The sequence below is a fragment of the Trachemys scripta genome, chromosome 4, assembly GCF_013100865.1.
Source record: "Trachemys scripta elegans isolate TJP31775 chromosome 4, CAS_Tse_1.0, whole genome shotgun sequence".
NCBI lineage: Eukaryota > Metazoa > Chordata > Testudines > Emydidae > Trachemys > Trachemys scripta.
This window is the reverse complement of record NC_048301.1, coordinates 126,866,140-126,888,568: the sequence shown is the minus strand read 5'-3', so window position 1 is coordinate 126,888,568 and position 22,429 is coordinate 126,866,140. Positions and strand designations below refer to the sequence as shown.

At 45.1% G+C, this 22,429-nt stretch overlaps 1 protein-coding gene across 7 annotated transcripts; it reads left to right on the top strand.

Moving 5' to 3' along the window:
• The first annotated feature begins 1,788 nt into the window (after positions 1 to 1,788).
• LEMD2 (LEM domain nuclear envelope protein 2) lies at positions 1,789 to 21,737 on the top strand. 7 transcript variants are annotated; one of them, XR_004645373.1, is made up of 12 exons: positions 1,789 to 3,143; positions 4,138 to 4,178; positions 4,993 to 5,068; positions 6,262 to 6,338; positions 7,020 to 7,099; positions 10,006 to 10,151; positions 11,194 to 11,295; positions 11,392 to 11,494; positions 13,240 to 13,627; positions 15,447 to 15,860; positions 16,284 to 16,352; positions 19,303 to 21,737. XR_004645373.1 is itself a non-coding variant. In XM_034767391.1 (9 exons), the coding sequence occupies exons 1-9, from the start codon at positions 1,844 to 1,846 to the stop codon at positions 13,388 to 13,390; spliced, it is 2,076 nt and encodes a 691-aa protein (XP_034623282.1). In that variant the 5' UTR covers positions 1,789 to 1,843; the 3' UTR covers positions 13,391 to 15,424. The 7 variants fall into 7 exon arrangements, 1 of the variants encoding a protein (XP_034623282.1); XR_004645371.1 differs by having other exon boundaries at positions 15,447 to 16,352; XR_004645374.1 differs by lacking the exon at positions 19,303 to 21,737 and having other exon boundaries at positions 1,789 to 2,466; positions 2,503 to 3,143; positions 15,447 to 17,600.
• Positions 21,738 to 22,429: the final 692 nt, after the last annotated feature.

Sequence of the window (22,429 nt, the reverse complement as noted above, 5' to 3'; positions counted from 1 at the left end):
AGATGACATGATTCTGTAATGGTTCTGCCTGCTGATCCAGCCAACTGCACCCGGTGGAATCCAGCAGAAATGTTTCACACTTCAAAGGTCTTCGCTCAGCTTAAAAGGGAACCTAAACTGTGTAACTGAGGGGAGGAGACGAAAGATGATTTTTGTACTGATGGAACCAACCATGATAGGCTTTGACATACCAGCACTCTGGCAGTGCCAAGCTGATGTCACCTAGAATAACTGTTTGGACACAAAGCAGGAGCACGCCCCAATGTGTGTGTGAGCATGCATATACATGCATGCCTGTAACATCTATTCTAAGGTTATTACGTTCTACTCCAGAAAAGCAGCATCATGTAATCACTGCATTCATTTTACCCAGCTTGGCAGTCACACACTGCTGCTAATATCTGATGGCGGGTTGGTGGTCCTCATAGCTCTAATCATAAAAACTCCTATGTAGGCACTGTGCATGTGCATTAGTCACAAGATCCTCGTTACCTTTAATAACATTACAATAATAAACAATATTTCAGCCACTTTGATTATATTATTATATACAACAACAGCAAAAGCAATTACTCTACATCACTGATGCCAAATTTAATTTTCAAATCAAAGCTGGGTTTTTAAGTTGTAAGCATCAAACAACTCCCTTTCCCCCAACAAATCTGAGGGGCCTGCTCCTGCTCCCATCAGCTTCAGTGGTGCAGATTCATACTTTAAATGAATACATTTAAGAAGGGTTGATGAAAGCTGAGAGGGGGCTCGATAAGGAGAAAGTTAGGTGGACCAGTGAGAATTGAGAAGGGACATCTGGCGTTAAGAGCTGTCTCTTTCGCTTCACAAATGTCAACTATTGGCAGATTCCCCACTGTTATCATTTCACCAGTGATATCAGTTGTCAATGAACACAGGAAGACACACAGAGTTACCAAGCTTTTCTGGATTCATTGACGTCAACTATTTTCAGTCTGCGGTTCTCAAGGCTGGGTCTCCTCAAGTGAGGGCCATTCCTACCTATGCCACTATCTTTGATCACCAACCAAGTGTTCACTGGGAAAATAAAACGGCACAAGAGAGACTGCTTTTAAAACAGAGACAATTTAGGGTGACACCTCTCGGGGACAAATCTGGTGCACCCCGGTGACACCTCAAGCACATCTTGCTGTACTGAAATGTGGCATAAAAGAGTAGCCTGCTCAGCAATGGCATAGGGTACAAAGGGACTGTTGCATAATAATGCCAAGGCGCGTAGAAGTGTCCGCCTGTTACCCTGCAGCAAAAGCCACCATCATGTCACTTGGCAGCCTGGCACCAAAGCCCCACCTCCCCCCATGATGGCACTGCCACCAAAGCTTCGCCCCATGGCAATGCAACATCTCATCGGTCACCCTCTGCAATGCACAAGTGGCGTCCAAGTGTCACCGCCCGGCAATGCACTGGGCCACCAATGGGTCATCTGGAAGCAGTAACACAAGGGCATTTAGCTGGCGCAATCACAAATAAAAGGCTGAGCTGCCCCCCTTCCCCCTGTGTCTAACTTGTTTCCCGTGAAGGGCAGAAAACAGCCTTCCAGCCCGGCCTCTGCATGATAAGGGCTTGAGAACAGGCCCTTGGGACCAGAGCTCTGACCTCCCCAAGATGGCGTCCATGGGAGGCGTTTGGCCCTATTTGACCTCCCCAAGATGGCGGGCGCAACAGCCCTGCTAGACGCTACATAGCGCTTACCTTGACATTCTTACGATGGAGACTAGAGGCTGCCTTTCCGCCTCTCCCAAGATGGCGGCCCTTGCTTCCCCTCTCACAGAGCGCTTCCGGCCAGGGCCCCGCTTGGGCGGCAGTTCCGGGCATGGCCGGCCTGTCAGACGCGGAGCTCGGCAGGGAGCTGCGGGCCTTGGGCTTCCAGCCGGGGCCTATCACCAACTCCACCCGCGAGCTCTACGTGAAGAAGCTGAGCCGGCTGCGGGCGGAGGGGGCGCCTAGGCCCCAGTCGGGGAAGACAGCAGCCCCCAGCATGGCCGGCCTGTCAGACGCCGAGCTCGGCAGGGAGCTGCGGGCCTTGGGCTTCCAGCCGGGGCCAATCACCGACTCCACCCGCGAGCTCTACGTGAAGAAGCTGAGCCGCCTGCGGGCGGAGGGGGCGGCCGGCCGGAGGAGCCAGAGCACAGGCAGTGCCTCCAGGCCTGAGCCGGCCTCGGCCTCCTACCCTCGCCGCAACCCCAGCCCCCTGGCACACAGGGCCCACAGCCAGGGCCGTAGGGAGAGTGAGGAGGAGGAGGAGGAGGGCTCGGAGGAGGAAGATGATGGGTACCAGCCCCCCCGCAGGGATGTAGCAGAGGGGCTAAACCCTTGGGCCCAGCTGGGGAAGACAGCAGCCCCCGGGAGGCTTGCCCCCAGCACTCAGTGGGGGACAGAAAGGGGGTTCAACCCCAGCTCCCAGTGCGGGACAAGAGATGTAAGGTTAGCCCCCAGGCCCCAGTGGGAGGCAGAAAGGGAGTTAGCCCCCAGGCCCCAGTGGGAGGCAGAAAGGGAGTTAGCCCCCAGGCCCCAGTGGGAGGCAGAAAGGGAGTTAGCCCCCAGGCCCCAGTGGAGGACAAGGGATGTGGGGTTAACCCCCAGCACCCAGGGAAGGACGAGGGATGTGGGGTTAACCCCCAGCACCCAGGGGAGGACGAGAGATGTGGGGTTAACCCCCAGCACCCAGTGGGGGACGAGAGATGTTGGTTTAACCCCCAGCACCCAATGGGAGACAGAAAGGAGGCTAACCCCCAGCACCCAGAGGAGGACAAGAGATGGGTGGTTAACCCCCAGCACCCAGAGTGGGACAAGAGATGGCGGGTTAACCCCCAGCACCCAGTGGTGGACAAGAGATGGCGGGTTAACCCCCAGCACCCAGGGCAGGACAGCAACAGTAGTAGGGGGATTAATCCGCAGGATTCCATGGAGGACAGGGGGAGAAGGGTTAACCTCCACGAGTCAGTTGACAGGGGCAGCCCCCAAGCAGGGTGCAGTAGGAAAGGGTAAGGGTCTGGAGTTCTACCTGTCCTGGTTCCTGTACCTGGCCACCCTGGTGTTGTTGGTGATTTTCCTGGGCATCCTCTGGGCGAAGATGATCGGGCCAGGCTGGCTTCTGGGGGCAGAGGAGAACCGTACGTGGGGGATTAAAGACTTTTTAAAATCACTTTCCCCCCTTTTCCTCTCTCCTTCTTTCTCTTCAGTCCCCTCTTGTTTCCATCCCCTCTATTGTCCATCTTCACTGCATTTATTTTTCTTCTCCCTGTCTTCACGTGTTTTCTTTGCGTCTTGTCTCCCCAATCCCTGGGGCACCTTGTTAGTCATGGAAAAATGTCTTGTGGGTGTTTTTTTTTTTCTCAAGTGAACTTGGCTTGAGGTTCTTCAAATCCATAGATTTTTATGGGGAGTTAAATTTTCATCTAGCACTGAGGACATATTTTATGATCTCCATCATAATGATGTACTACCCGTGTAATTGCCCATCATCTGTTTTAATGTCATTTTCTACAAAGCACAGTCATCCAGTGTCCTTGATCTTGACCACTTCAAAAGTACAAGACTTGAAATTGCCTTCTGCTGCTACCTCCAAGAACATTTGAGCTTAAATATGCAAAAAAAGTGACATCCTATATCCCTACTGTAGCAGATTAAATTCACAGAAATGTTCTGTTTGTCTGGTTCCAAAATGAAGGAAAAGGGTATGTGGAAGGAGGTTGCAAAGTGTGGCTGCCAAAACACAACACGGGTGAGAGTGTTTTGTTCATTGACTAGGTGAGCACGCTGCCCTGTTTTCTCAAAGTCGGTGAATACTGCAAGAGCATAAAACATCTCTTCTCTCTAGAATTATTTGCAAAATGGTTTGTAAACTCCAACCTATTTGCCTACTGAACAAAATTCCTTGTTTCTGCCCTGATGTGTATGTTACTAATTTGGGTTTCGATATGGCCTACTTTAGTTGTTTCAATAGCACTGTTTGACTAGTAAGGTAATACTCAATGGGATGAATGGTAGAAGAATCAGATGCTTTAAAAGTAGCTATTTTTAACTACTGCTTTAATCACTAGCTATTTTCTCTGTTGAAGTTTTTATTTTCCAGCTGACTAATCCTTATTTTCTTCTCTCTCTCAGTTAAACTGTTAACTGTGGATTGTGAGACAAGGACAGATGATGTAAGTGTAAATTTAAAGTTGTTTTTAAAAAATCCATACTGTAGGGACAGACATCTCACAGACAGTTAACTATTCTAGCAAATTTCACAAATCAGTTACTGTCAATATCACTGCCAAATAGCCTGTATCATTTTACAGGAGGAATTTAGTGGTTTACCAAAGTCAGATTTAATAGGCTTTTTTTTTTTTTGCAGGCCAGACTAGATTGTGACTGTATAGAAGAATCTGAAAGTTGTAGATTTAAGCTACCGAAGATCTGAATCACTTGGTGTTATTTTCTTTAGTTAATTGTAACATAAGTGACTTTGATTTGTGACAGATTTTACCTATGTAGTCAGTTTTTCTAATAGAAGCTTTAATAAAGCGAAATCCCTAATCTCTGTTGAGATGTGTTTATGCAGTTCTGATTTATTCCATAATGCACTATTGAGAGAGACATACTTCTGTATCAAATTCAGAGTGGTGAGATATGCTGGTAAATTGATAGTTGGTCTCTTGTGATGTTCTGGGGAAGTATATCATAAATCTATTTACTGTACCTGAGTTTGAAGGAACTGCTTCCTCAGCTGCTGTTGGAGTAGAAGGCTATGATGTTTGGGACTTGGAGGTATTTGCATTTCACAGGAGGCGCTCAGCAATTTACAAGATTAGGTCCTGAGACTTTTTGCCTCAGTAATCCTGTATTTTAATTTTACCAGGTGAAGTAGAGCTCAACTGAACATACACTTCTATTAGTATTTTATTTTTGTATTTTGGCTGATCTAATTGCTATCTTGTTGCTATTGATGCATTGATGTTTATTTTTGACTTTCAGTTCTGTCAAGCTAAACAGAAGGACATGTTAATGACCATGCTGTATGAATTATATAACTACCTGGCAATACAAGCTGGTGAGTTCTGATTGTCATTATAAAGCACTTAGGAGGGTTCAGCAAACTGCATCTCCCAGCTGGCTGGACATTTTCCTTGTGCAAATGACTTGAGGGGCACTGAGAAAGCAGGCAAAAGGTGAAGAAAATGTTTTCTTTAAATGTGAATTGTGCTTTACTAATGCACTTCTGTCACTGCCAAGGTATCTGTGTTTGTATGGAGCTGTTATTTGCGTATCATCTATTGGGAATTTGAGATGCAAATACTCAACTTCTTTTTTTTCTTTTTTTTTTTTTTTTTACCCCAGTGCCTCAAATGCTTTGCAAGATACCAGAGTCCAACAGCAAAGCTTTTCCATATGTTTATATAAAACATTGGCTTAGAACACTGGCCAAAACAGTCCAACCAGACATTAGAATACAAGTGGCTGCCCAGGTCAATGACTAATGGTTTCATGTTGGAGAAAGAAACGCAGTTAGAAGTTTCTTATATCTTCTCATTATTCGGTCAAGCAAATCTTATTAATATTGTGCTAATACGTAGAATTGTCAAAAGTGCTTGAGTTCCAGTTTGAAAAGTGATTTAGTAACTTAGGAGCCCAACTCCTTTACATGCTCAGTGAGTCTTATGCTGTCAAGTGCCTAAATCACTTTGGAAAATTGTACTCAGTAGCATAGTAGCAGTTATTTAATCGATATGTTCAGACTTCTTTTCAAGTCAGGTTTTCATGGTTTGAGTTTGTGGACTTTCCTCCAACATTTGCCTTTGTTCTAGTAGAAGGTTGAAGCAGGGAGGTATGCTCCACTGTAACATTGATCAGTCAAGTTGAACATCCGCCATACCTGATGGAAAGTGTTCCTAGTGCATTTGGCCAAATGCGCAGTTTTGTAGTGTGAGATGGCGGGATTTGTGGTGGAGGCTGATAGCTCATGACCCCCCCCCCCGATATAAGAACCTTGTGACCCCCTGCGGGGGCCCAACCCCCAGTTTGAGAACCGTTGTCTTAGCCTATATACAATAGCTACAAATTTTATTAAAGGTCATAACATTATCTGGCTAAAATATTTAACTCCAATCTTCTGTGTAAGCATTTTGGCTACAGCTAAAACTGATTTAAAAGAATAACGCTTCCAGATCGTTCAGGGCATTTCCTGATTGTCTAAGAGTTAGATGGAAACAACCATGAAAAAAATCCATTTGACTTGTTTTCTAGGTAGTTTTGAGTGTGGAAACCCCGAGAAGCTAAAAAGTAAATGCATTCTGGTTAGTGAAGCAAAGGATTATGTGGCGGTAAGTAGGATTGGAATGAGTGTTAATTGTTGTGTATTGTAGTTAATTTCTTTCTGTCTGTTATTTATTGCTTATAAAACAATGTACCATCTGGTTCATTTCTTCATCCTGTTCTGAGTCTTTCCAATCTTTCCAGCTGTTCCTTTGGCCAGTCCTGTTCTCCGCATTTCTTTCAGAAAACAATCTTCTACTCCATCTCTCTGACAACACTGATTTAGCTGTTGTAAATCTAACTAATGATTGTTTCTTAGTTGTCAGTCTTCTGATGCCAGAAACGCCCCTCTATTGGGGATTGGCAGCAGTAAGGTTTTCCCCAACTCACCCCAAAGTGATAGAAGGCAGGCTGCTTTGATCTAACGTTCCACTTCTTCATAGAAAATTGTCATCAAGATTATGTTGTATTTAGCAGTTAGTCTCAGAAGTGTAGGGAGAATATTGTTTTACAGTGTGCTTCATGTCTGATATACCAAGTTATAAATTGTGGTAAAAATTCCAGGCCGGTCTGTAGATTTGGTTTGCCTCTCTGCCAGTTTGCCGAGTTAGTTAAATTGATGATAAGAGGTAATCTAGAAAAAAAAAAATGCAGGTAGAGCAATTTCTCCCATTACAGCAAGGCAATAATGTTATTCCACCTTCTCAAATGAATGCAGAATTAATCTTCTTATGGATTCTTCCATTTAGAATGTAACCGGTAATTCCCCAGAGAAGTTTGAAGCTGCCCTGCAATGGATACTGAACAGTAACAATGATTTAGGGATATGGTGAGTGAGTGGCAGCACAAGCTGTTCAAGTTATAATTCACAGCACTGGCTGATCTTACGTAATTTGATATTTAGTATGTATTGGCTTGTTGGCATATCACCTATCCTGTTAGATCTCATAAAATAAGCCAGAATTGGGGTGGTCAGTACTTGAATGAGAGAACCTCCAAATTAAAAGTAGTGTGCTGCAGTGACTGTTGGTGATTTGGTAGGGGAGTCAGTGTCCCAACATTGTGTTAGGGGGCATCGTGCTCATGGAGCTGCTGTCTTTCAGATGATGGATAAATCTGAGGTCCTGAATTCTTGTGGTTATTAAAGATCCCCTGGCACTTACTGCAAGATTTAGGAGTGAGGTAATGCCTTTTATTAGACTAACTTCTGTGGGTGAAAGAGACAAGCTTTCAAGCGGCACAGAGCTCTACTTCAGGTCTGTGTAGCTCGAAAGCTTGTCTCTTTCACCATCATAAGTTGGTCTCTAATATCTGGGGATCAACCCTGCTACAACAGCACTGCAAACAATTTAAAGTGTTAGTCCACATGTCCTGCCTGTGTTCCAAATCTGTGTGATTAGAATCTGCCTTTTAAAATTCTCCCCAACGCTTTCCATTGAATACTGCTCTCTTCAGTATTTCTGCTGCAAATGGGGCTTCGGTGTTCTAATGTGCAGCCACATTCCACTGCTGAGGTGACTGAATGTCATTAGTGACTGAAGCAATCCTGTTAGTTAGTAAAATGCTGTGCGATCTGAGGATGAAGGTTGCTGTTTTAAAAAATAAAAATTGTGAATGTGTCAGCATTAGTATGTATTACTAACAGAATACCTGATCAATGGAAAGGCTCCCATTACCTTCACTGGGTGCTGGATCTGTCTGAGATAGAGTATTTCCTCTTATCCTTCATGGACAGCCATGATTTTAACACTTGAGAGGGGAGTGAGGAATATTTGTGTTTGACAATCTTGAATTTCATCCAGTTAGAAATCATCATCCTGTGAAAATCAGCTTAAGGTTTTGTTCAGCCCTTTGAAAAATATAAAATGCTGTATAAGTGCTTTCTGTATATTTATAAAGGCTCCTATGCCTGTCTCATTCGGATGTCCTCATGGACTGTGTGGGAGATATTAAGAACCACTAATTGTAGGCAAGGACCCATTATAAACATAGTTTAAAGCACCAAAATGCAGATACATTATTTGAAAGCAAACTTACTTTGGAGAACTGTCAAGGAGGGAAAATATTAGCAATCTGAAATTGCCCCCTTTGCAGTTATCAGAGATTAGATTGAACCAGCATGAATTGTTATGCTGTACCAGCACATTTCATGTTTCTACCAGTTTCTGAAGGATTTAATGATGCAGGGAAACAGAATATTAAACCTGTAGCCACTATAGTTGAATATAACATTCTGAATGTAACCTAATGCAGTATTGTCTTCCTGAGTCAGTGGACATACTAACGTAACTCACAAAGATGTGACCTGTCTCCATTCAGTATTAACTCTGGGGTCTAGTAATGATAGTTTAAATGTCAACATAGTTAGCTGTTTCACTGCTATTTAACTCATCTCATCAGAAACACTGGAGTTGTGGGCATAGCTTGAAAGAATTCCATTATTTTTTTCTCCTAATCTGCCCCCTACAGCCACTGCTGTAATCTAATGTTCAAGGTGTTGTCTATTGCTTAAAAAAAAAAAAAAAAAAAAAAAAAAAGAGGAGGAGTCCGGTGGCACCTTAAAGACTAACAGATTTATTTGGGCATAAGCTTTCGTGAGTAAAAAACCCCACTTCTTCAGATGCATTATTAACAACTTCATCAACAGCTCACCGAATTGATCCAGTGTTTGGCAGCTCATTATGAAACCCAATAAGAATTTACAGTTTGCTAAAAAACTGCGGTTGGCTTTTTAACAGACATTATGTGAAGTAATTTTGACTGTGCACTGGTAAAAACAGAACAAAATAAGATTGCTGTGGTTGGTAATTTTGCTGCCTGTTCTATACATTCATTTAAGATTTGGACTATAAATCAGACAAAGTGGTTGTGAAACAGTTGGGTATCTCCAATTACAGCACGGCTCAGTTAAACAACTATAACCTGCCAATGGCTTTTTATTTGCATGCTGCTGGACTAAGGGTTCAAGTAATTTGCACTACCTGTCTACAGTGGGCTATTCATTAAAACCCTACAGTGAATTGGTAGCTTTAAAAAAAAAATCTTAATCCATCTCTTACAAATTGGAGCACTTTCAGTTGGATTTACCAAATGCCTACTGATTTAATAGATCCGATAAGGAAGCAAACTCATGTAGATCTGTCTATCAGTGCTATAAGTGCAAAGGGTATCTGATGGCATAGTGCATGTACAAGTGAATTTGGGAATGTGTTATGAACTGTGCCATAAACGCTTTCCAAGGTTGTGTCTGGTTTACGTTAGCCATATTTGATTTGGTGTCACTTTTCCAGCTAAACTGTTTATGCTCATCTGTAGCAAGGAAAACAGTGCAGCCTCCACAGACATTCACACTCTCTCAGCTGCTCTCTGCACAACTGCTGATGAGTGACTCAGTAAACATTTCCATTTCTCTATGCTGGGAGATGGGAATCCAATTTAAAGTTTAATCTTCTGCACACTGAGAAGTGCTGTCAAAGTGTCTGCAGAGGGAGACTTCAGTTTACCAGTGGGAGTTCTGATCCTGCTGCCTTTTCTAAAGCCATATTCCTCCTTTGCTAAGCAGCCAGTGCTGAAATGTTCTGGAAAGACCAGCAGTGAGAACGCTTTAGTGTTTTCTACATGGTGTGCTGAAAGAGTTACAGCTGATGCAATGTGTTTGTGCACCTTGTCCTGATTAAAGTCTGTTGCTGGAGTCTGTGCACTCTTCAGGGGTGGTTTTCTGCCTTTTCCCATTAGGTTAAAAGGGGAAGACCCATCAGAACCGGTTACCAGTGTAGACCAGGTGGTGTGCCTTGAATCCACCCGTCCTCGGATGGGGTTAGGCTGTCGTTTCCGCCGGGCAATAAGCACCGCCATTATGAACCTTTTCATCTTCTTCTGGAGTAAGTCTTTAACCTTAATAGCGGAGCTTTCTCCATCCCTACACGAACTCCCACAACCACATTAAACTAGTGGTAAATGTTAAAGGAATTGGTGAGTTAATTTCTATCTAATTAACCTGTGATCTAGCAATAGAAGGAGACCTGTAGAGACCCATTGTCATGCAGTAAGTGCTTTTCCTTTATTTCAAATCAGCAAGTACATCAGCTGTCCATCTCATTTAAGTGTATCTCAAGCATTCGTTATGGTGGCCTGCAAAGTTAGTCTATTAACAACCTGCCCACAGACTTTGTTCTCATCCCTTCCATGTACAACACTGTTCAGTCTTCTGGCATCACTGTTAATGAGTTGTAGTATTTCTTTGTCAATTTGTATTGTGGTAGTGCCCAAATGCTTCAGCTGAGATCAGGGCCCAACTGCTAGGTGCTGTACAGACACATAGTGAGAGGCAGTTCCTGTCATGCTGTGAAGAACCTATAATCTAAATAGACAAGACAGACAAAGGAAGTATCATTATTTCCATTTTACAGATAGGTAACTGAGGCACAGAGAGACTGAGTGACTTGTTCATGGTCATAAAGGGGGTCAGTGGCAAAGTCCCGACTTAAATCTACATCTCATGAGTCCCAGTCCGGGGCCTTAACCACAAGGCCTTGCTTCCTCTCCTTTCTGACCCCTTATTTTGAGAGCAGTGAAGCCTGACTATTCTTCTGGATTATTGTGGGGTAGGCTCTGTCAAAGTGAGGCGTCTTGAATTTTAATGCTGTAGAGACCAGTAGTCATCCTGAGTTTTCTGGTGGAAGGGAACTGCCAAGAAATCTCTCCCCTTGGGAGTTTGACTCCAGGCACTGTCAGTTTCAGAATTCCCGTGAGTTGTGGTTGCCACAATAAACAACATGAATAACACAGGTATAGTTCCAGGCAGGCCCTGGACAGCAGAGAATAAAAACGGCCTCTGATAAGAGTAGAAAATAGAGCAGCTAACATCCACTGAACACATGAATATGAGTGCACATGCTTCCATTTGTGTTCGTCCACTCATAGGTCTGATTGTCCTCTGGGGGATCCTGTTACTCCTGAAGTATCGCTGGCGGAAGATGGAGGAAGAGGAGCAGGCCATGTATGAAATGGTGAAGAAAATCATAGGTAGAACCCTACAGCTCTTTGGCGTTCTAATTTAAAATGGTCTCTTCATTTCAGATAATTTCACTCCCCTTTGCCCCATTCTGTTTCCTCTTACAGATGCTGTCCAGGATCACTACAAAGAGTGGGAACAGAGGTTGGAGCGATACCCATATGTAGGCATCCTTCACGTTCGAGACACCCTCATTCCACCCCAAAGCAGGTGAGCAAATTCTTTCCCTTTAGGAAGGGGGCCTTCAACTCAGGTCATAGTGCACTTCGTGGGTAACAGACTGGAAGCAGACTTATTGGGGAGGGGAGGTGTGAGGAATTTTAGAGGAATGAGTCTGGCCTTTGGGATTCTGACATAACCCAGGCTATTGTTGTAACCCACTGGGGATAAATGTGACAGTCCTAGTGCTATGCAGTGTAGTTGTAGCCGTGTCAGTCATAGGATATTCGAGAGAGAAGGTAGGTGAGATAATCTTTTATTGGACCAACATCTGTTGACAGGAGACAAGTTTTTGAGCTATGCAGAGCTCTTCTCCTAGTGCTGACATTTTGAACACTCACACAGGTGTGCTGTCATTGTCATATTAAGCAGAAATTGGCATTTGTTTGCTTTTCCTGGGTGTTGGGGTGTTCTATTTGTGTTCCCTCATCTAAACTTGAATCAGATGTTATCCTGAACATCATCACTGCTCTGTCATATCATCTGGCCAGGAGCACTACAGTGCTGTGCCTTTCAGAATGAGGCATCCAGCATGTAGCCAGAGCATCAGAGTAGCTCTTTCCTGGATGGCTCTGTGCATTGCCTGCCATGGGAGTGAGACTAAGCTCACTAATCAAATTTGGGTTTCCCCACTGGCCAGAGCAAAGCAATTGCTAATTAGGCAGATGTAAATGGGAGATGCTGTCCAATTACAGGTAGGTTTCTGGGTTTGTTGCTCTTCAAGGAGGCAGCATGGTCGAGTAGCTGGATCACAGGATGGGGAGTTAGTAGACGGGGTCCTGTTTTTTCTTTGCTGCAGTATGCCATTTGCCTCATCTCTAAAGTTCCATTTCCTCTTCAGTAAAATGGAGATCATCCCTACTTTGTAGAGTACTTTGAGATCCATGCTGTTATGAAGTACAAAGCCTTAATCATTCTCCTTATCCTTATCAGTCACAGTACTACCGGTAGGAAAAAGGTCTGATGTGGTTTGATCTGATCAAAAAGGTTTGAGCTCATTTGCCTGCATGGGATCCTGAATTGAAAGTTGGGAGCATAACTAGACACGGATCCAGAACAGGGCAAGCTCCACTTCGTGTTCTAAAATCTGCAAACGTTATTGCAAGTGTCCTTGGGGAAAATTACTAATTGGGGTCTCCTTGCACCACAATTCAGATTTGGAATTCTGTGCAATCTGTAAGCCTGCTTGCAGTGCCTGGAGGGCTCACCTTCCACAATATTAGAACCATGTATAAAGAGTTTGTGCCTTGATGCCCTGTTTCAGAATTAGCTCTGAATGTTAGCTTTGATCTCCTTTACTCTATATTGCAGGGGTAGGCAACCTATGGCACACATGCCAAAGGCGGCACACGAGCTGATTTTCAGTGGCACTTACATTGCCAGGGTCCTGGCCACTGGTCCAGAGGGCTCTGCATTTTAATTTAATTTTAAATGAAGCTTCTTAAACATTTTAAAAACCTTTATTTATTTTACATACAACAGTAGCTTAGTTATATATATTATAGACTTATAGAAAGAGACCTTCTAAAAAGGTTAAAATGTATCACCGGCACACGAAATCTTAAATTAGAATGAATGAATGAAGACTCGGCACATCGCTTCTGTAAGGTTGCCAACCCCTGCTATATTGGAAGGCAACGGAAGGAGGTTAAGAGTCACTTTGTAGGCCATGACAAGTGCGCTAAGCAAGAAAACATAAGGCAGAGATAACTCTTACGTTTTGCTGCTCCTTCCAGGAAAAAAATGAAGCGGATCTGGAACAGAGCTGTGGACTTCCTGGCTTCGAACGAATCACGGATTCAGACAGAGTCACACAGGATAGCAGGAGAGGATATGCTGGTGTGGAGATGGACTCAGCCCTCTTACGTCTCCGATTCAGAGCACTAACCAGGAGCAAAGGAGGAGCTGTTGGTTCAGTCTGTGCAAAGGGACAATTCCCTCTTTGGATGTGGGAAGGGATGGACAGGAGTTCTAACTTTCTCAGTTTAGAATCACCCCAACCCCCTTTCCCCTCTATTTCTGAGAGACACTTAACAGATTATTTTTAGGGCAATAATCTTGGTTTGTGAGAAGATGGACTTGAGCTAGAGAAGGAGCCAGAAGCACACCAAAGCTACCTGTCCAGTGAGTGTTTGAACTCCATGAGTAAACAAACATATAATCACTCTTTAATACCTAATAGAAAGGGGCAAGGGATCTCTTTGCCCGAGAGGTAGGAGGTTTAAAGCTGACCTTTACTGTGGGAAGACCAACAAGTGGTTTTACCCATCAGCAAATGTTTTTTAAAAGAATTAATATTTCCCATGGAAACATCAGGAATGGGAGTTAGGATCCATTAGTTTAAAAAATGCTTTTATCTCACTAGCACACCAAGAATCAAGCATTCAACTGACGCTTAACAGAGAAGAGCTCTGTATTTGTTTTGCCCTTACAAAGGGTGGGAGGGATTGAGTGAGGGCAGCGTCATGTGCCTTGAGAGATTTGGGATATGGGGGGCTGGAGGAGAGGTGGTGATCTCCTATGCTTTGTATGTCTGCTTTCGTTGTGCTTTGTCTTATACCAGGAACGGGGGGTGGCAAATGACAGAACACAGGTGTACATAAGGCGCATGCTCTTATGGCTGCAGCCAAAAATGATCGCTCCGTTATGTACAAAAAAAGAACTGGGGAATGAACATCCAGGTGAATGTACATGTCTATACCGGGCAGCTGCAATGTGTGTGTATTCTTTTGGAGAGCAGATACACAATGCTTACAGTGTTGATAGAGGGCTTGTTTGCTGGAGTTAATGTGGCAATGCCACAACACTTAATGAGCAGAGATCAATTCTCCATGAACACTGCAGGCATTGTATTTTGTATATACAGCTGTTTGGCTACATATGTTTGGTTTTATGTACAATTAAGAAGTGTTTGTTTTGAGGAGAAAATAGCACCAGAGTGTAGTGACCTAGGCAGGACTGAGATACTGTTGTTCTCAGGGTTCCCAACATCATAAACTTGTTATCCCAATCTCCGCTCAGACAGCCAGGACCAAATTCACTTCTGGCATAACTCCATTGGCTTCACCTCCTTATGCCAGCAGTGATTTGACCCATTATAACCAGTGGATTTTATTTCCATTAGTGTCCTAAATATAATACGTGTGTGCCCATGTTCATAGAGAGCTGCTTCAACATTCGGGATCAGCAGGCAAGCTTCACACGGCCATTGAATCCTGGCTCCCCTGTCCATGGAACTGCATTGAGAAGTAATTTTATAAAGTACCCAGGAAGGTTTGAACTGGTTCCTTAATGTATGGAAGTGTGTTCTAACCATGAAGCTTGCACTTCTGCCTCCCCTGCTGGCCATGCTGAAGATTGAAGGATTGCTGGGGCGCTTTCACCTATGCATTCTGCTGGCTGCCTCGGATTCATTATAGATCCTGCTGGCTTGTCAGAGAAACTCAGTACAGAGAAGCAGTCTCCAGAAACAAAGCAACAGGAGGCCTTATTAGTTAAGTAGGAGAAATCCCATGTTGAGTTGAATTTTATCCCCGTGTGTTCCCTTTTATGGCATAAGCAGGGTGTTTGAACAAAAGAGGAAACTCAACAGCTGTGTCCAAGACATTAACTATCTTTCTCACGCCTTATTGATTAAAACAGTTGATAAAACAAAGGCAGCATTTATTCTTTTAATGTGCTAGGACAAGATGCTTGCGAAAACTCCCATCGTGCCTCCTGTCTTATATCTTTTTAAAATATATACGGATTTTGTAATTTTTTTAAACCACCGGATCTAGAGCGAAAAAGGCCAAACACTGCACTTATCTTTTGTACTGTTGATGAAATTCTTTTTTTGTAGGATGAATCTCACTGAGTTGGTGCTATTTACACATTTAACTTGTCTATACACTTAACTGCAGAATAAATTTGTTAATATTATTTGTTAATGTTTGTATTGCAGTAGTCAAGTTCCAGGATCCCGGTGTGCTAGGCGCTGTACAAACACAGACCAAAAAGACGGTCCCTGCCCCAAAACGCCTACTGTCGAAGTATAAGACGAGCCAACAGGCAAGCGCAAGGAACCAGTGAGATGCTACTGGTCAGCATGATAGTCAGTGGTCTTAGCACACCAGAAGCCTAGCTGTTGTCAGGTTCTTGGTAGGCAGGTGAGACTGATTTCTGTGGGGAAATGATGATGATATCCATGAAAGGTGTAGACTGAGAAGGATTAATCCTATGTGGACACTTGTGTAAAAGGTGTTGACAGCTTTATGTATAATGAAATATTACCAACATTAACTTCTAACAGCCGATTGACCAACACTTGGCCACAACACCAGAGGTTAAAGCTGCAGACGTGGGAGCAAGGAGATAGGTAATATGTTTAAAAGTGATTTATTGGTTTTGGGTGCCATGCATTTAGGAACCCACTCTCTGAAAGCCAGATCCCTTTAATGCAGTTCAGGTTGGGCAGCCATAATCATTATACACTTCTGAAAATCGTGGGCCTGGGTTCTATTCCAATCTGTCACTGACTCACGGTGATGCCTTGGACAAGTCACTTAATTGAGTAGGACGACACCTGCCTTTCCAAAGTGCCATGAGATCTTCAGATGAAAAGTGCTATATAAATGCCAAGAGCTATTGTAGGAAAAACTGGGAAGCAGGTGTGTTGCTTAGTGGATAGGGTACTGGACTGGGACTTGGGAGATCTGAATTCTGTTCCCAGCACTGGCCTGCTGGGAGACCATGGGCAAGTCACTTCCCCTCTCTGCACTTCTGTTTCTCCATTTTACAGTTGGGATAATGATACTGACCTCCTTTGTAAAGCAGTTTGAGACCTACTGTTGAAATGGCTGTATGAGTGGTAGGTAGTACTATTTTCTTTACCCTTGTGTGTCTGATGTAGAAGACTCATGTCATGGTAGCACTTCTGCCAAGGAGGGCAGGGAGAAAATAGCCATGACGGGGTGAAGGGAAGAGGTCAAAGTCCCAGCCCACCTCCTAGATAACTGGGAGGCCGTCCTTCAAAAGAGCCTGCCAGGTAGAAATAGTTTCTAAATCTTGCAAGAACGCTAGCAAGCCTGAATTAATCCTTTTAAGTTCCTGCTAGTATCCATCCACCTAAGTATTTCTAATGCATCTCTGTTAGCTGAGTGCCTGTGGGTCAGCATGACTGTGCATCACAAGCTGACGGTGGGTTTAACTTGTCGCTTTCACAAGCAGGCTCTTGAAACGAGCAGAATTTGAATCATCAACACTTAACGTCTATGGCCACAGCTGACTCATAGGCTCTGGGTTGGTGAGATATGTTTGTTTATCTCATAATGTATGTCTTGGTGACAAAGAGGCAGATCTTCAATGGCACAAAAGAGAATTAGTTGCCCATCTCCCATTGAAAGCTGACAGGAATTGGGTACCTAACTCCTTTTGCTGTTTTGGAAAATATTCTCTGAAGTGTCTCTCTTGTTGTTGCTAGGTATGTGAACAGAAAGGGGTAGAAAGAGGAGTGGTGCTTAATGAAAGGTTAAACCTCCCTCCTCCAAGACTGCATTTCTGTTTAGATGCTAGTGCCCAGCATAGGTTGCTAAGTTACAGCTGGGATATATGCAGGGTTAGGAATAGTCTGGGGGTTTGATGTACCTACGTGTGCAGTCTGTCTGCCTGCTTCAAACCGAACTGCCAAGAACTCCCCCGTAATGATCCCTGGGAGAATGGGCATAGAGAAGCTTTGGGTAATAGGAACTTTTTGAAAATGAAGAGGGCTTTAACCCTATATAACTAGTTTAAGGCTATCCTTCCTGTCAGTCTCCATTAGGAACCCTAGTTCCTGCTTGCTCTGTAAAACTGTACTGACAATTCAAAACACCTGTACAGCACTCTTTATAGATCCCAAAGTGCTTATACAAAAGGTGAAGAATTGTCCCCATTTTCCATATGGTCATTCAGCCACTTGATCAATCTCCCCTGTTCAGTGCTTTCCTTACCACTTGTACTGACTTTATCGTTTTTAAAGTCTCCCCCACGCTCTGTAAGCATTAAGACTCTGTGAATAAATCCTCAAATGGCGGGCTGATAAAGCCCTTGCATCCCCTTGTTGTCAAAAAAAAAAAAATGTACCAGCAAGGCATCTAAAATAAAATTTGCCCTTTATCTTTTTATTTCCTTCTTCCGTTTAAAGGCTTTCATATTAAATGTTTTTGTCTCCCACTGACATGACAGCTGATGCTGTGCTTTATTTATGGGAAGCATAGTTAGGGAGCAGTGCTAGTTCTGCTGGAAAGAGCATCATGAACTAAAGAATAAAAAGAACATCCAGTGAAATCTGCCCAAAGGGACCCACCTCCAAAGGGCTGCCCCCTCGTCTCAAGCGATCCCTCCCGAGCAGCTCCGGGGTTTCCACTGCAACTTCGTTCAGCTTTTAGAGAATAACACTTTGCACTTGTTACAGTGCCTTCAGGACAAGCATCAGAAAAGTCTTTACGTGCTCCAATGAATTGAGCCTCATAGCACCACGGTGAGACAGGTGCCACTGGTGACAGGTAGAAAAGGTGGAAAACAAGTTGCATAAGGCTACATAGAGCCAGGGATAGAAGCCAGATCCCTGGGCTTCCCATCCTATGCTTTAACCACTAGCCCATGCTTCTTCACCAAAAAACAATCTCTCTGGAGCAAATTATTCTTAAGGCAGACTGCTGCAGCTCGGACCATTCCTAGAGGGTTCAGATAGGGCCTGATCCAAAGCCCACTGATGCCAGCGGGAGTCTTCCCATTGATTTAGTGGTTTTGATCAGGCCTCTAGTGCTCATGTACCTCCAGCTTGGTCTGTTAGCCCATAGCTGATGTTAAAAGATCTTCCCTCCTTTCTTGTAACTTGTCATACAAACCTGGCACTATTCATCCACCAGGAGCTCTAGGCTGAGTAGATTTAGCTCACCCACTGGGCCACAGATGGGACGATGGCAGCATAACACCTACCTGTTCATCCACCTCCTACAGCAAATGTTATTGACAGCGCCTATCACAGCCTAAGAGCCCTGTGCCAAAAGCTGGAAGGGGGAGACTGTACCCTGTCCCTCTGGACTTCTCAGTCCTCCCCAAAACATCACTTGGCAAAGTATTTTCAGCTGTGGCCTTCCTACCACCAAAGGTATATGAGAATTAAACTGTCAGCCCCAACAGAGTTGGAATGGCGTGGCTGGGGTTGCATTTGGCTTTGTGCTCAGATCCCAGAGCAAGACCCCAGTGGTTAAGTAATGCACACCCTGCGGTGGTATGTTAGGGACAGTTCAATGCCTCACGGCATATGGCAAAGGGGCATGTTTTGAAAGCACAGAACTTTTTCTATGGGCCTAGATCCCTATTCTCCCACTGCAGTGGGAATGGCTCCCCTGGAGATACTTAAATAGCCTCTAGCAACTTTGCTGGGAGTATAGGGAGTCTCTCAGTACCACCTTTCCTAGTGGGAGAAAATGTCTTTGCCACTGAATAACATTTAGCTCCTAGAAATCTCCTTTAGGGCCAGACTCTAGTAGTGTATATAGCGCTAACTGCTCCAGAAAAACAACTGGATTCTAGAAGAAGAAAAATTAGAATGTGTCAGGAGGGGACACTTCATGGTACCAAAAAAGGGGCTATCGTACTAGCAGGGTAATGGAGACATGAAAGGAGACAGTGAGTGGATGATAGGGGACTGTCATCCGCGGTGCGGTAAAGCAGCCCCAGGCTCAGAAGCAGCATGGGTTGAGGGTGTGTCCTGCTGGAAGCCAGGCTGTGGCATAGTGATTGTTGGTTTGTTTACACGTTTTTTTCCCTAGGCATAAAGTCCCATACATGCAATTCCCTGGGTTAGTGACAGCATCAGAAGGACGCAGTTGGCCAATCAGAGCTTTGGAGACCCAAGGTCAAACCCTCCATTGACGTTAACCCACGCCACCCTGGGTGGGTGGGTAAGTGCCACAACTGGCACCCGACAGCCCTACTGTTACTGGGCTCAGCAGAGGAGGCAAGACTGGCTGGGCCATGGAGGTTGAACTCCCCTCTCACTCCAGCTCCGGGACAAAGTGCACTGGCAGCATGGGCCTTGCCGGCACAACCCTTGCTTTTCCCATCCTGTAGGTAAATAGAGGCTCTCCTGATCGTTCTCTCTGTGACAGGGATATGCACGGCTCTACACAGGCAAATGAAACATCAGCATCCGTGGGTGTCAAATCAGCACCACCCCCAGCCCTACATTCCCACCTAAGAAGAAAAGACTTGTTCTCAGCCAGGTGTCAGATGACCACATGGGAGTTCCGCAGTCCTGCTGTCAAAGTGCTCTCAAGTGGCCTGCCTAGTGCCTAAGATATACTCTACCAGCTGAGTGGAACAGGGGGATCATCTGTGCATCGACATTGAACAGCCAGGCACATTCTGAAAACTTTTGAGTTTCACACCGAAAGCTGAGCCTCGAGACGTCTGCATGTGAAAGAGAAAAGGAGCAGGCACCACAGATTGGCGCCAGGGGCGTTAGCTCATAAATCACTCTGTCTGCATCATTCCTAAGGATCATTCTATGGGGCTCATGCCTCCTGGTCTCCAGACTCTATGGAAATGCCAAGTGCTGGCCATCATTGTACTTCCCCATGCATGGCAAATTCAGCAGGAATATAAATAGCCCAGCCTGAATTGCATCCCTTTACAAGAAGTAAGGGTATTGAGAATAAAAGTCAGAGTGGAGTATTTGAACACCTTTGTGCTACTCAACAGGGAGGGACTCACTAAAGGAAGCTCCACCTTCTGGTGGTGACTGCGAAAAGCAGGCACATCCTTGCAGGAAAAAAGAAGAATTCCAAGGGGGAGACATGCCAGTTGGTTTTCTCCTGCATGAAACTTGCTGCAGTGGGAAACTGCGTAGTATCAGATGCTCCGGGGAAACAAAATAGTATCACACGCTCCTGAATTTCCTTGTGCAGACAACTCCCCGTGCAAAGAACGTTCTTGCTGCAGACAACCTGAGCAATCTGATGTTTCCTGCTGTACCAAGCGCTTTAAGCAAGAGCCAGTGACAAAGGCACTGTGCCTATCCTAACAAACTGCGGCCTGTGATTCACTCCCGGTGCAGCTCTGACGGCGGAAGTGGCAATGTAGGATAGGGCTTCTGATGTTGCTGCTGCTAATGCAACTGCCACTGGTGGGGAGTTACAGGTCTGGAATTTTCTTCTGGAGACAAGATCAAAGTCAGAGCTGACTGCTGCCTCTGTTCACTTCCAGTAGGTGCTGAGCCTGGGAGATAGGCCAGGGGCGTAGGCAATGCACTTTTTCCTATTGTGGGGCTCCCCAGGGCTGGTTCAGGCCCTGGCCCAGATTAGAGCAGCTCTGAGGGATGCCTTAACTTGCACCCTAGCTGCAATTGCCCCCTGCACCGAGGGCTCCTACAGCAGGGTCCTATCGTGCCTGGAGGGCACTGACCCCTGCCATACACTGCTGGGGGGGCTTCCAGCTTCCCCTTTACACTACCAAGCTGGCACAAAGGTGTCGCAGGGCAAGAGCCACCACCCCCCATTCTCCCCAAAGCTTGTTTCAACTGCTGCCTCTGTCCCTAGTAGTGGGTTAGGGATGCAGGGCCTCACCATTTGTGGGTGCTGGTTTGCTGTGTGTGTGACTAAAGACTAGCAAGCAGGCAGCTCTTCCTTTTGCACAACCTGCCCCTGCCTCTCAGGCGTGACTTCCTTTCAGTGTGATTTCCATCTCCAGCTAGCGTGGGACCGTCTCTACCTAGCCTAGCCCTGGCACTTTTTTTCCCCCCCAGCTGAGTCTGGATTTTTCCATCTACTCTTTCGCCCCGTCCCCAAATGGCTGAGCCATGGATCATTCATGTATTTTCAGCCCAGCTCTATGAGTGAGATAAAATTAGCCCTTTAATCTGAGGAGACAGAGCCGCTGCAGTTCACACCGGGGCAGGACACCAGCGTTAGCCGGTGTTTAGATAACCTAGAAAAGCAGGATTACACGAAGCAGGAGGGCATCCATTCCTCATCCCCCTCCCTCCACATATGTATCTTGCTTAGCGCTGTGCATCAGGCTTGCATTTTATTAATAACTAAAGCAACCTAGAGCCGGCCCGCACGTTAAGTAAAGGCTGGGAAATGAATTTCACTGTCACCCTGGGAGAGAATAAGATTTCAATTATGTTCTGGCACAGCATGGAGAGACTTGCTCAGCTAGGCTGCTGGCATGGCTGCAGCCTCACACATTTAAAGGGACACAGGCAAGGCGGGTGGGAGGTGGGCGGGGGGGGAAGTAGAGTGTCCTTTTCTCTTGCCTGTCAGTTTGCAAGAGCAGTCTGTACAATTTGGGCTGTTTTCTTTTCTAAACCAGAGATTTATTTTAAACAAACATTGAAACACTTAAGTGGCAGCAGCTGAGTGCACATAATGACCCCGCAAGAAGAAAGCAGAGTGCATGGTGCAGCAATATCAAGCCATCCTACAATAACTAACCAGCGTGCAGAGGCCACCACGCAACAGTAATCCTCTGAGAACAAACCAGTATACACCGTTCTCTTCTGTTGAACAGCCCGACATTACTAGAGCAATGGCTACAGCCCAGCATTCATGAGCAACCCGAAAATAACAAAATGAAATGCCCAGAATCCTGCAACAAACCTGCCTGCCCTCTGCACAAGTCCCTCTATGTTAATAAGCTAGTGTGTGGATCCCAGTGTTAACATACAACCCTACAATAACAAAGCAGCCTGTATGTGGAGGCGGAGGAACGCAAACTGTGGTAAGGAAGCAAGTGAGAGGGGTTCCAGCAAAGGAAAGATAGTTGAAAACCTCATTTTAAAGACTGAAAGAAATGCCTCAATCATGCACGTTGTGCCTGAGCCTCTGGTGCTGTGGCATACATCCAATTAGCACGTACCAGACAAATGTTAAAGGGATAGTGTGTACCAAGGATGCG

Bases quoted from the DNA above. Each gene is read 5' to 3' on its own strand.
- LEMD2 (XM_034767391.1), top strand. From the start codon at position 1,844: ATGGCCGGCCTGTCAGACGCGGAGCTCGGCAGGGAGCTGCGGGCCTTG. The intron at 6,339-7,019 runs GTAAGTAGGATT...TCTTCCATTTAG, and splicing joins AAGCAAAGGATTATGTGGCG to AATGTAACCGGTAATTCCCC. The intron at 11,296-11,391 runs GTAGAACCCTAC...TTCCTCTTACAG, and splicing joins AATGGTGAAGAAAATCATAG to ATGCTGTCCAGGATCACTAC.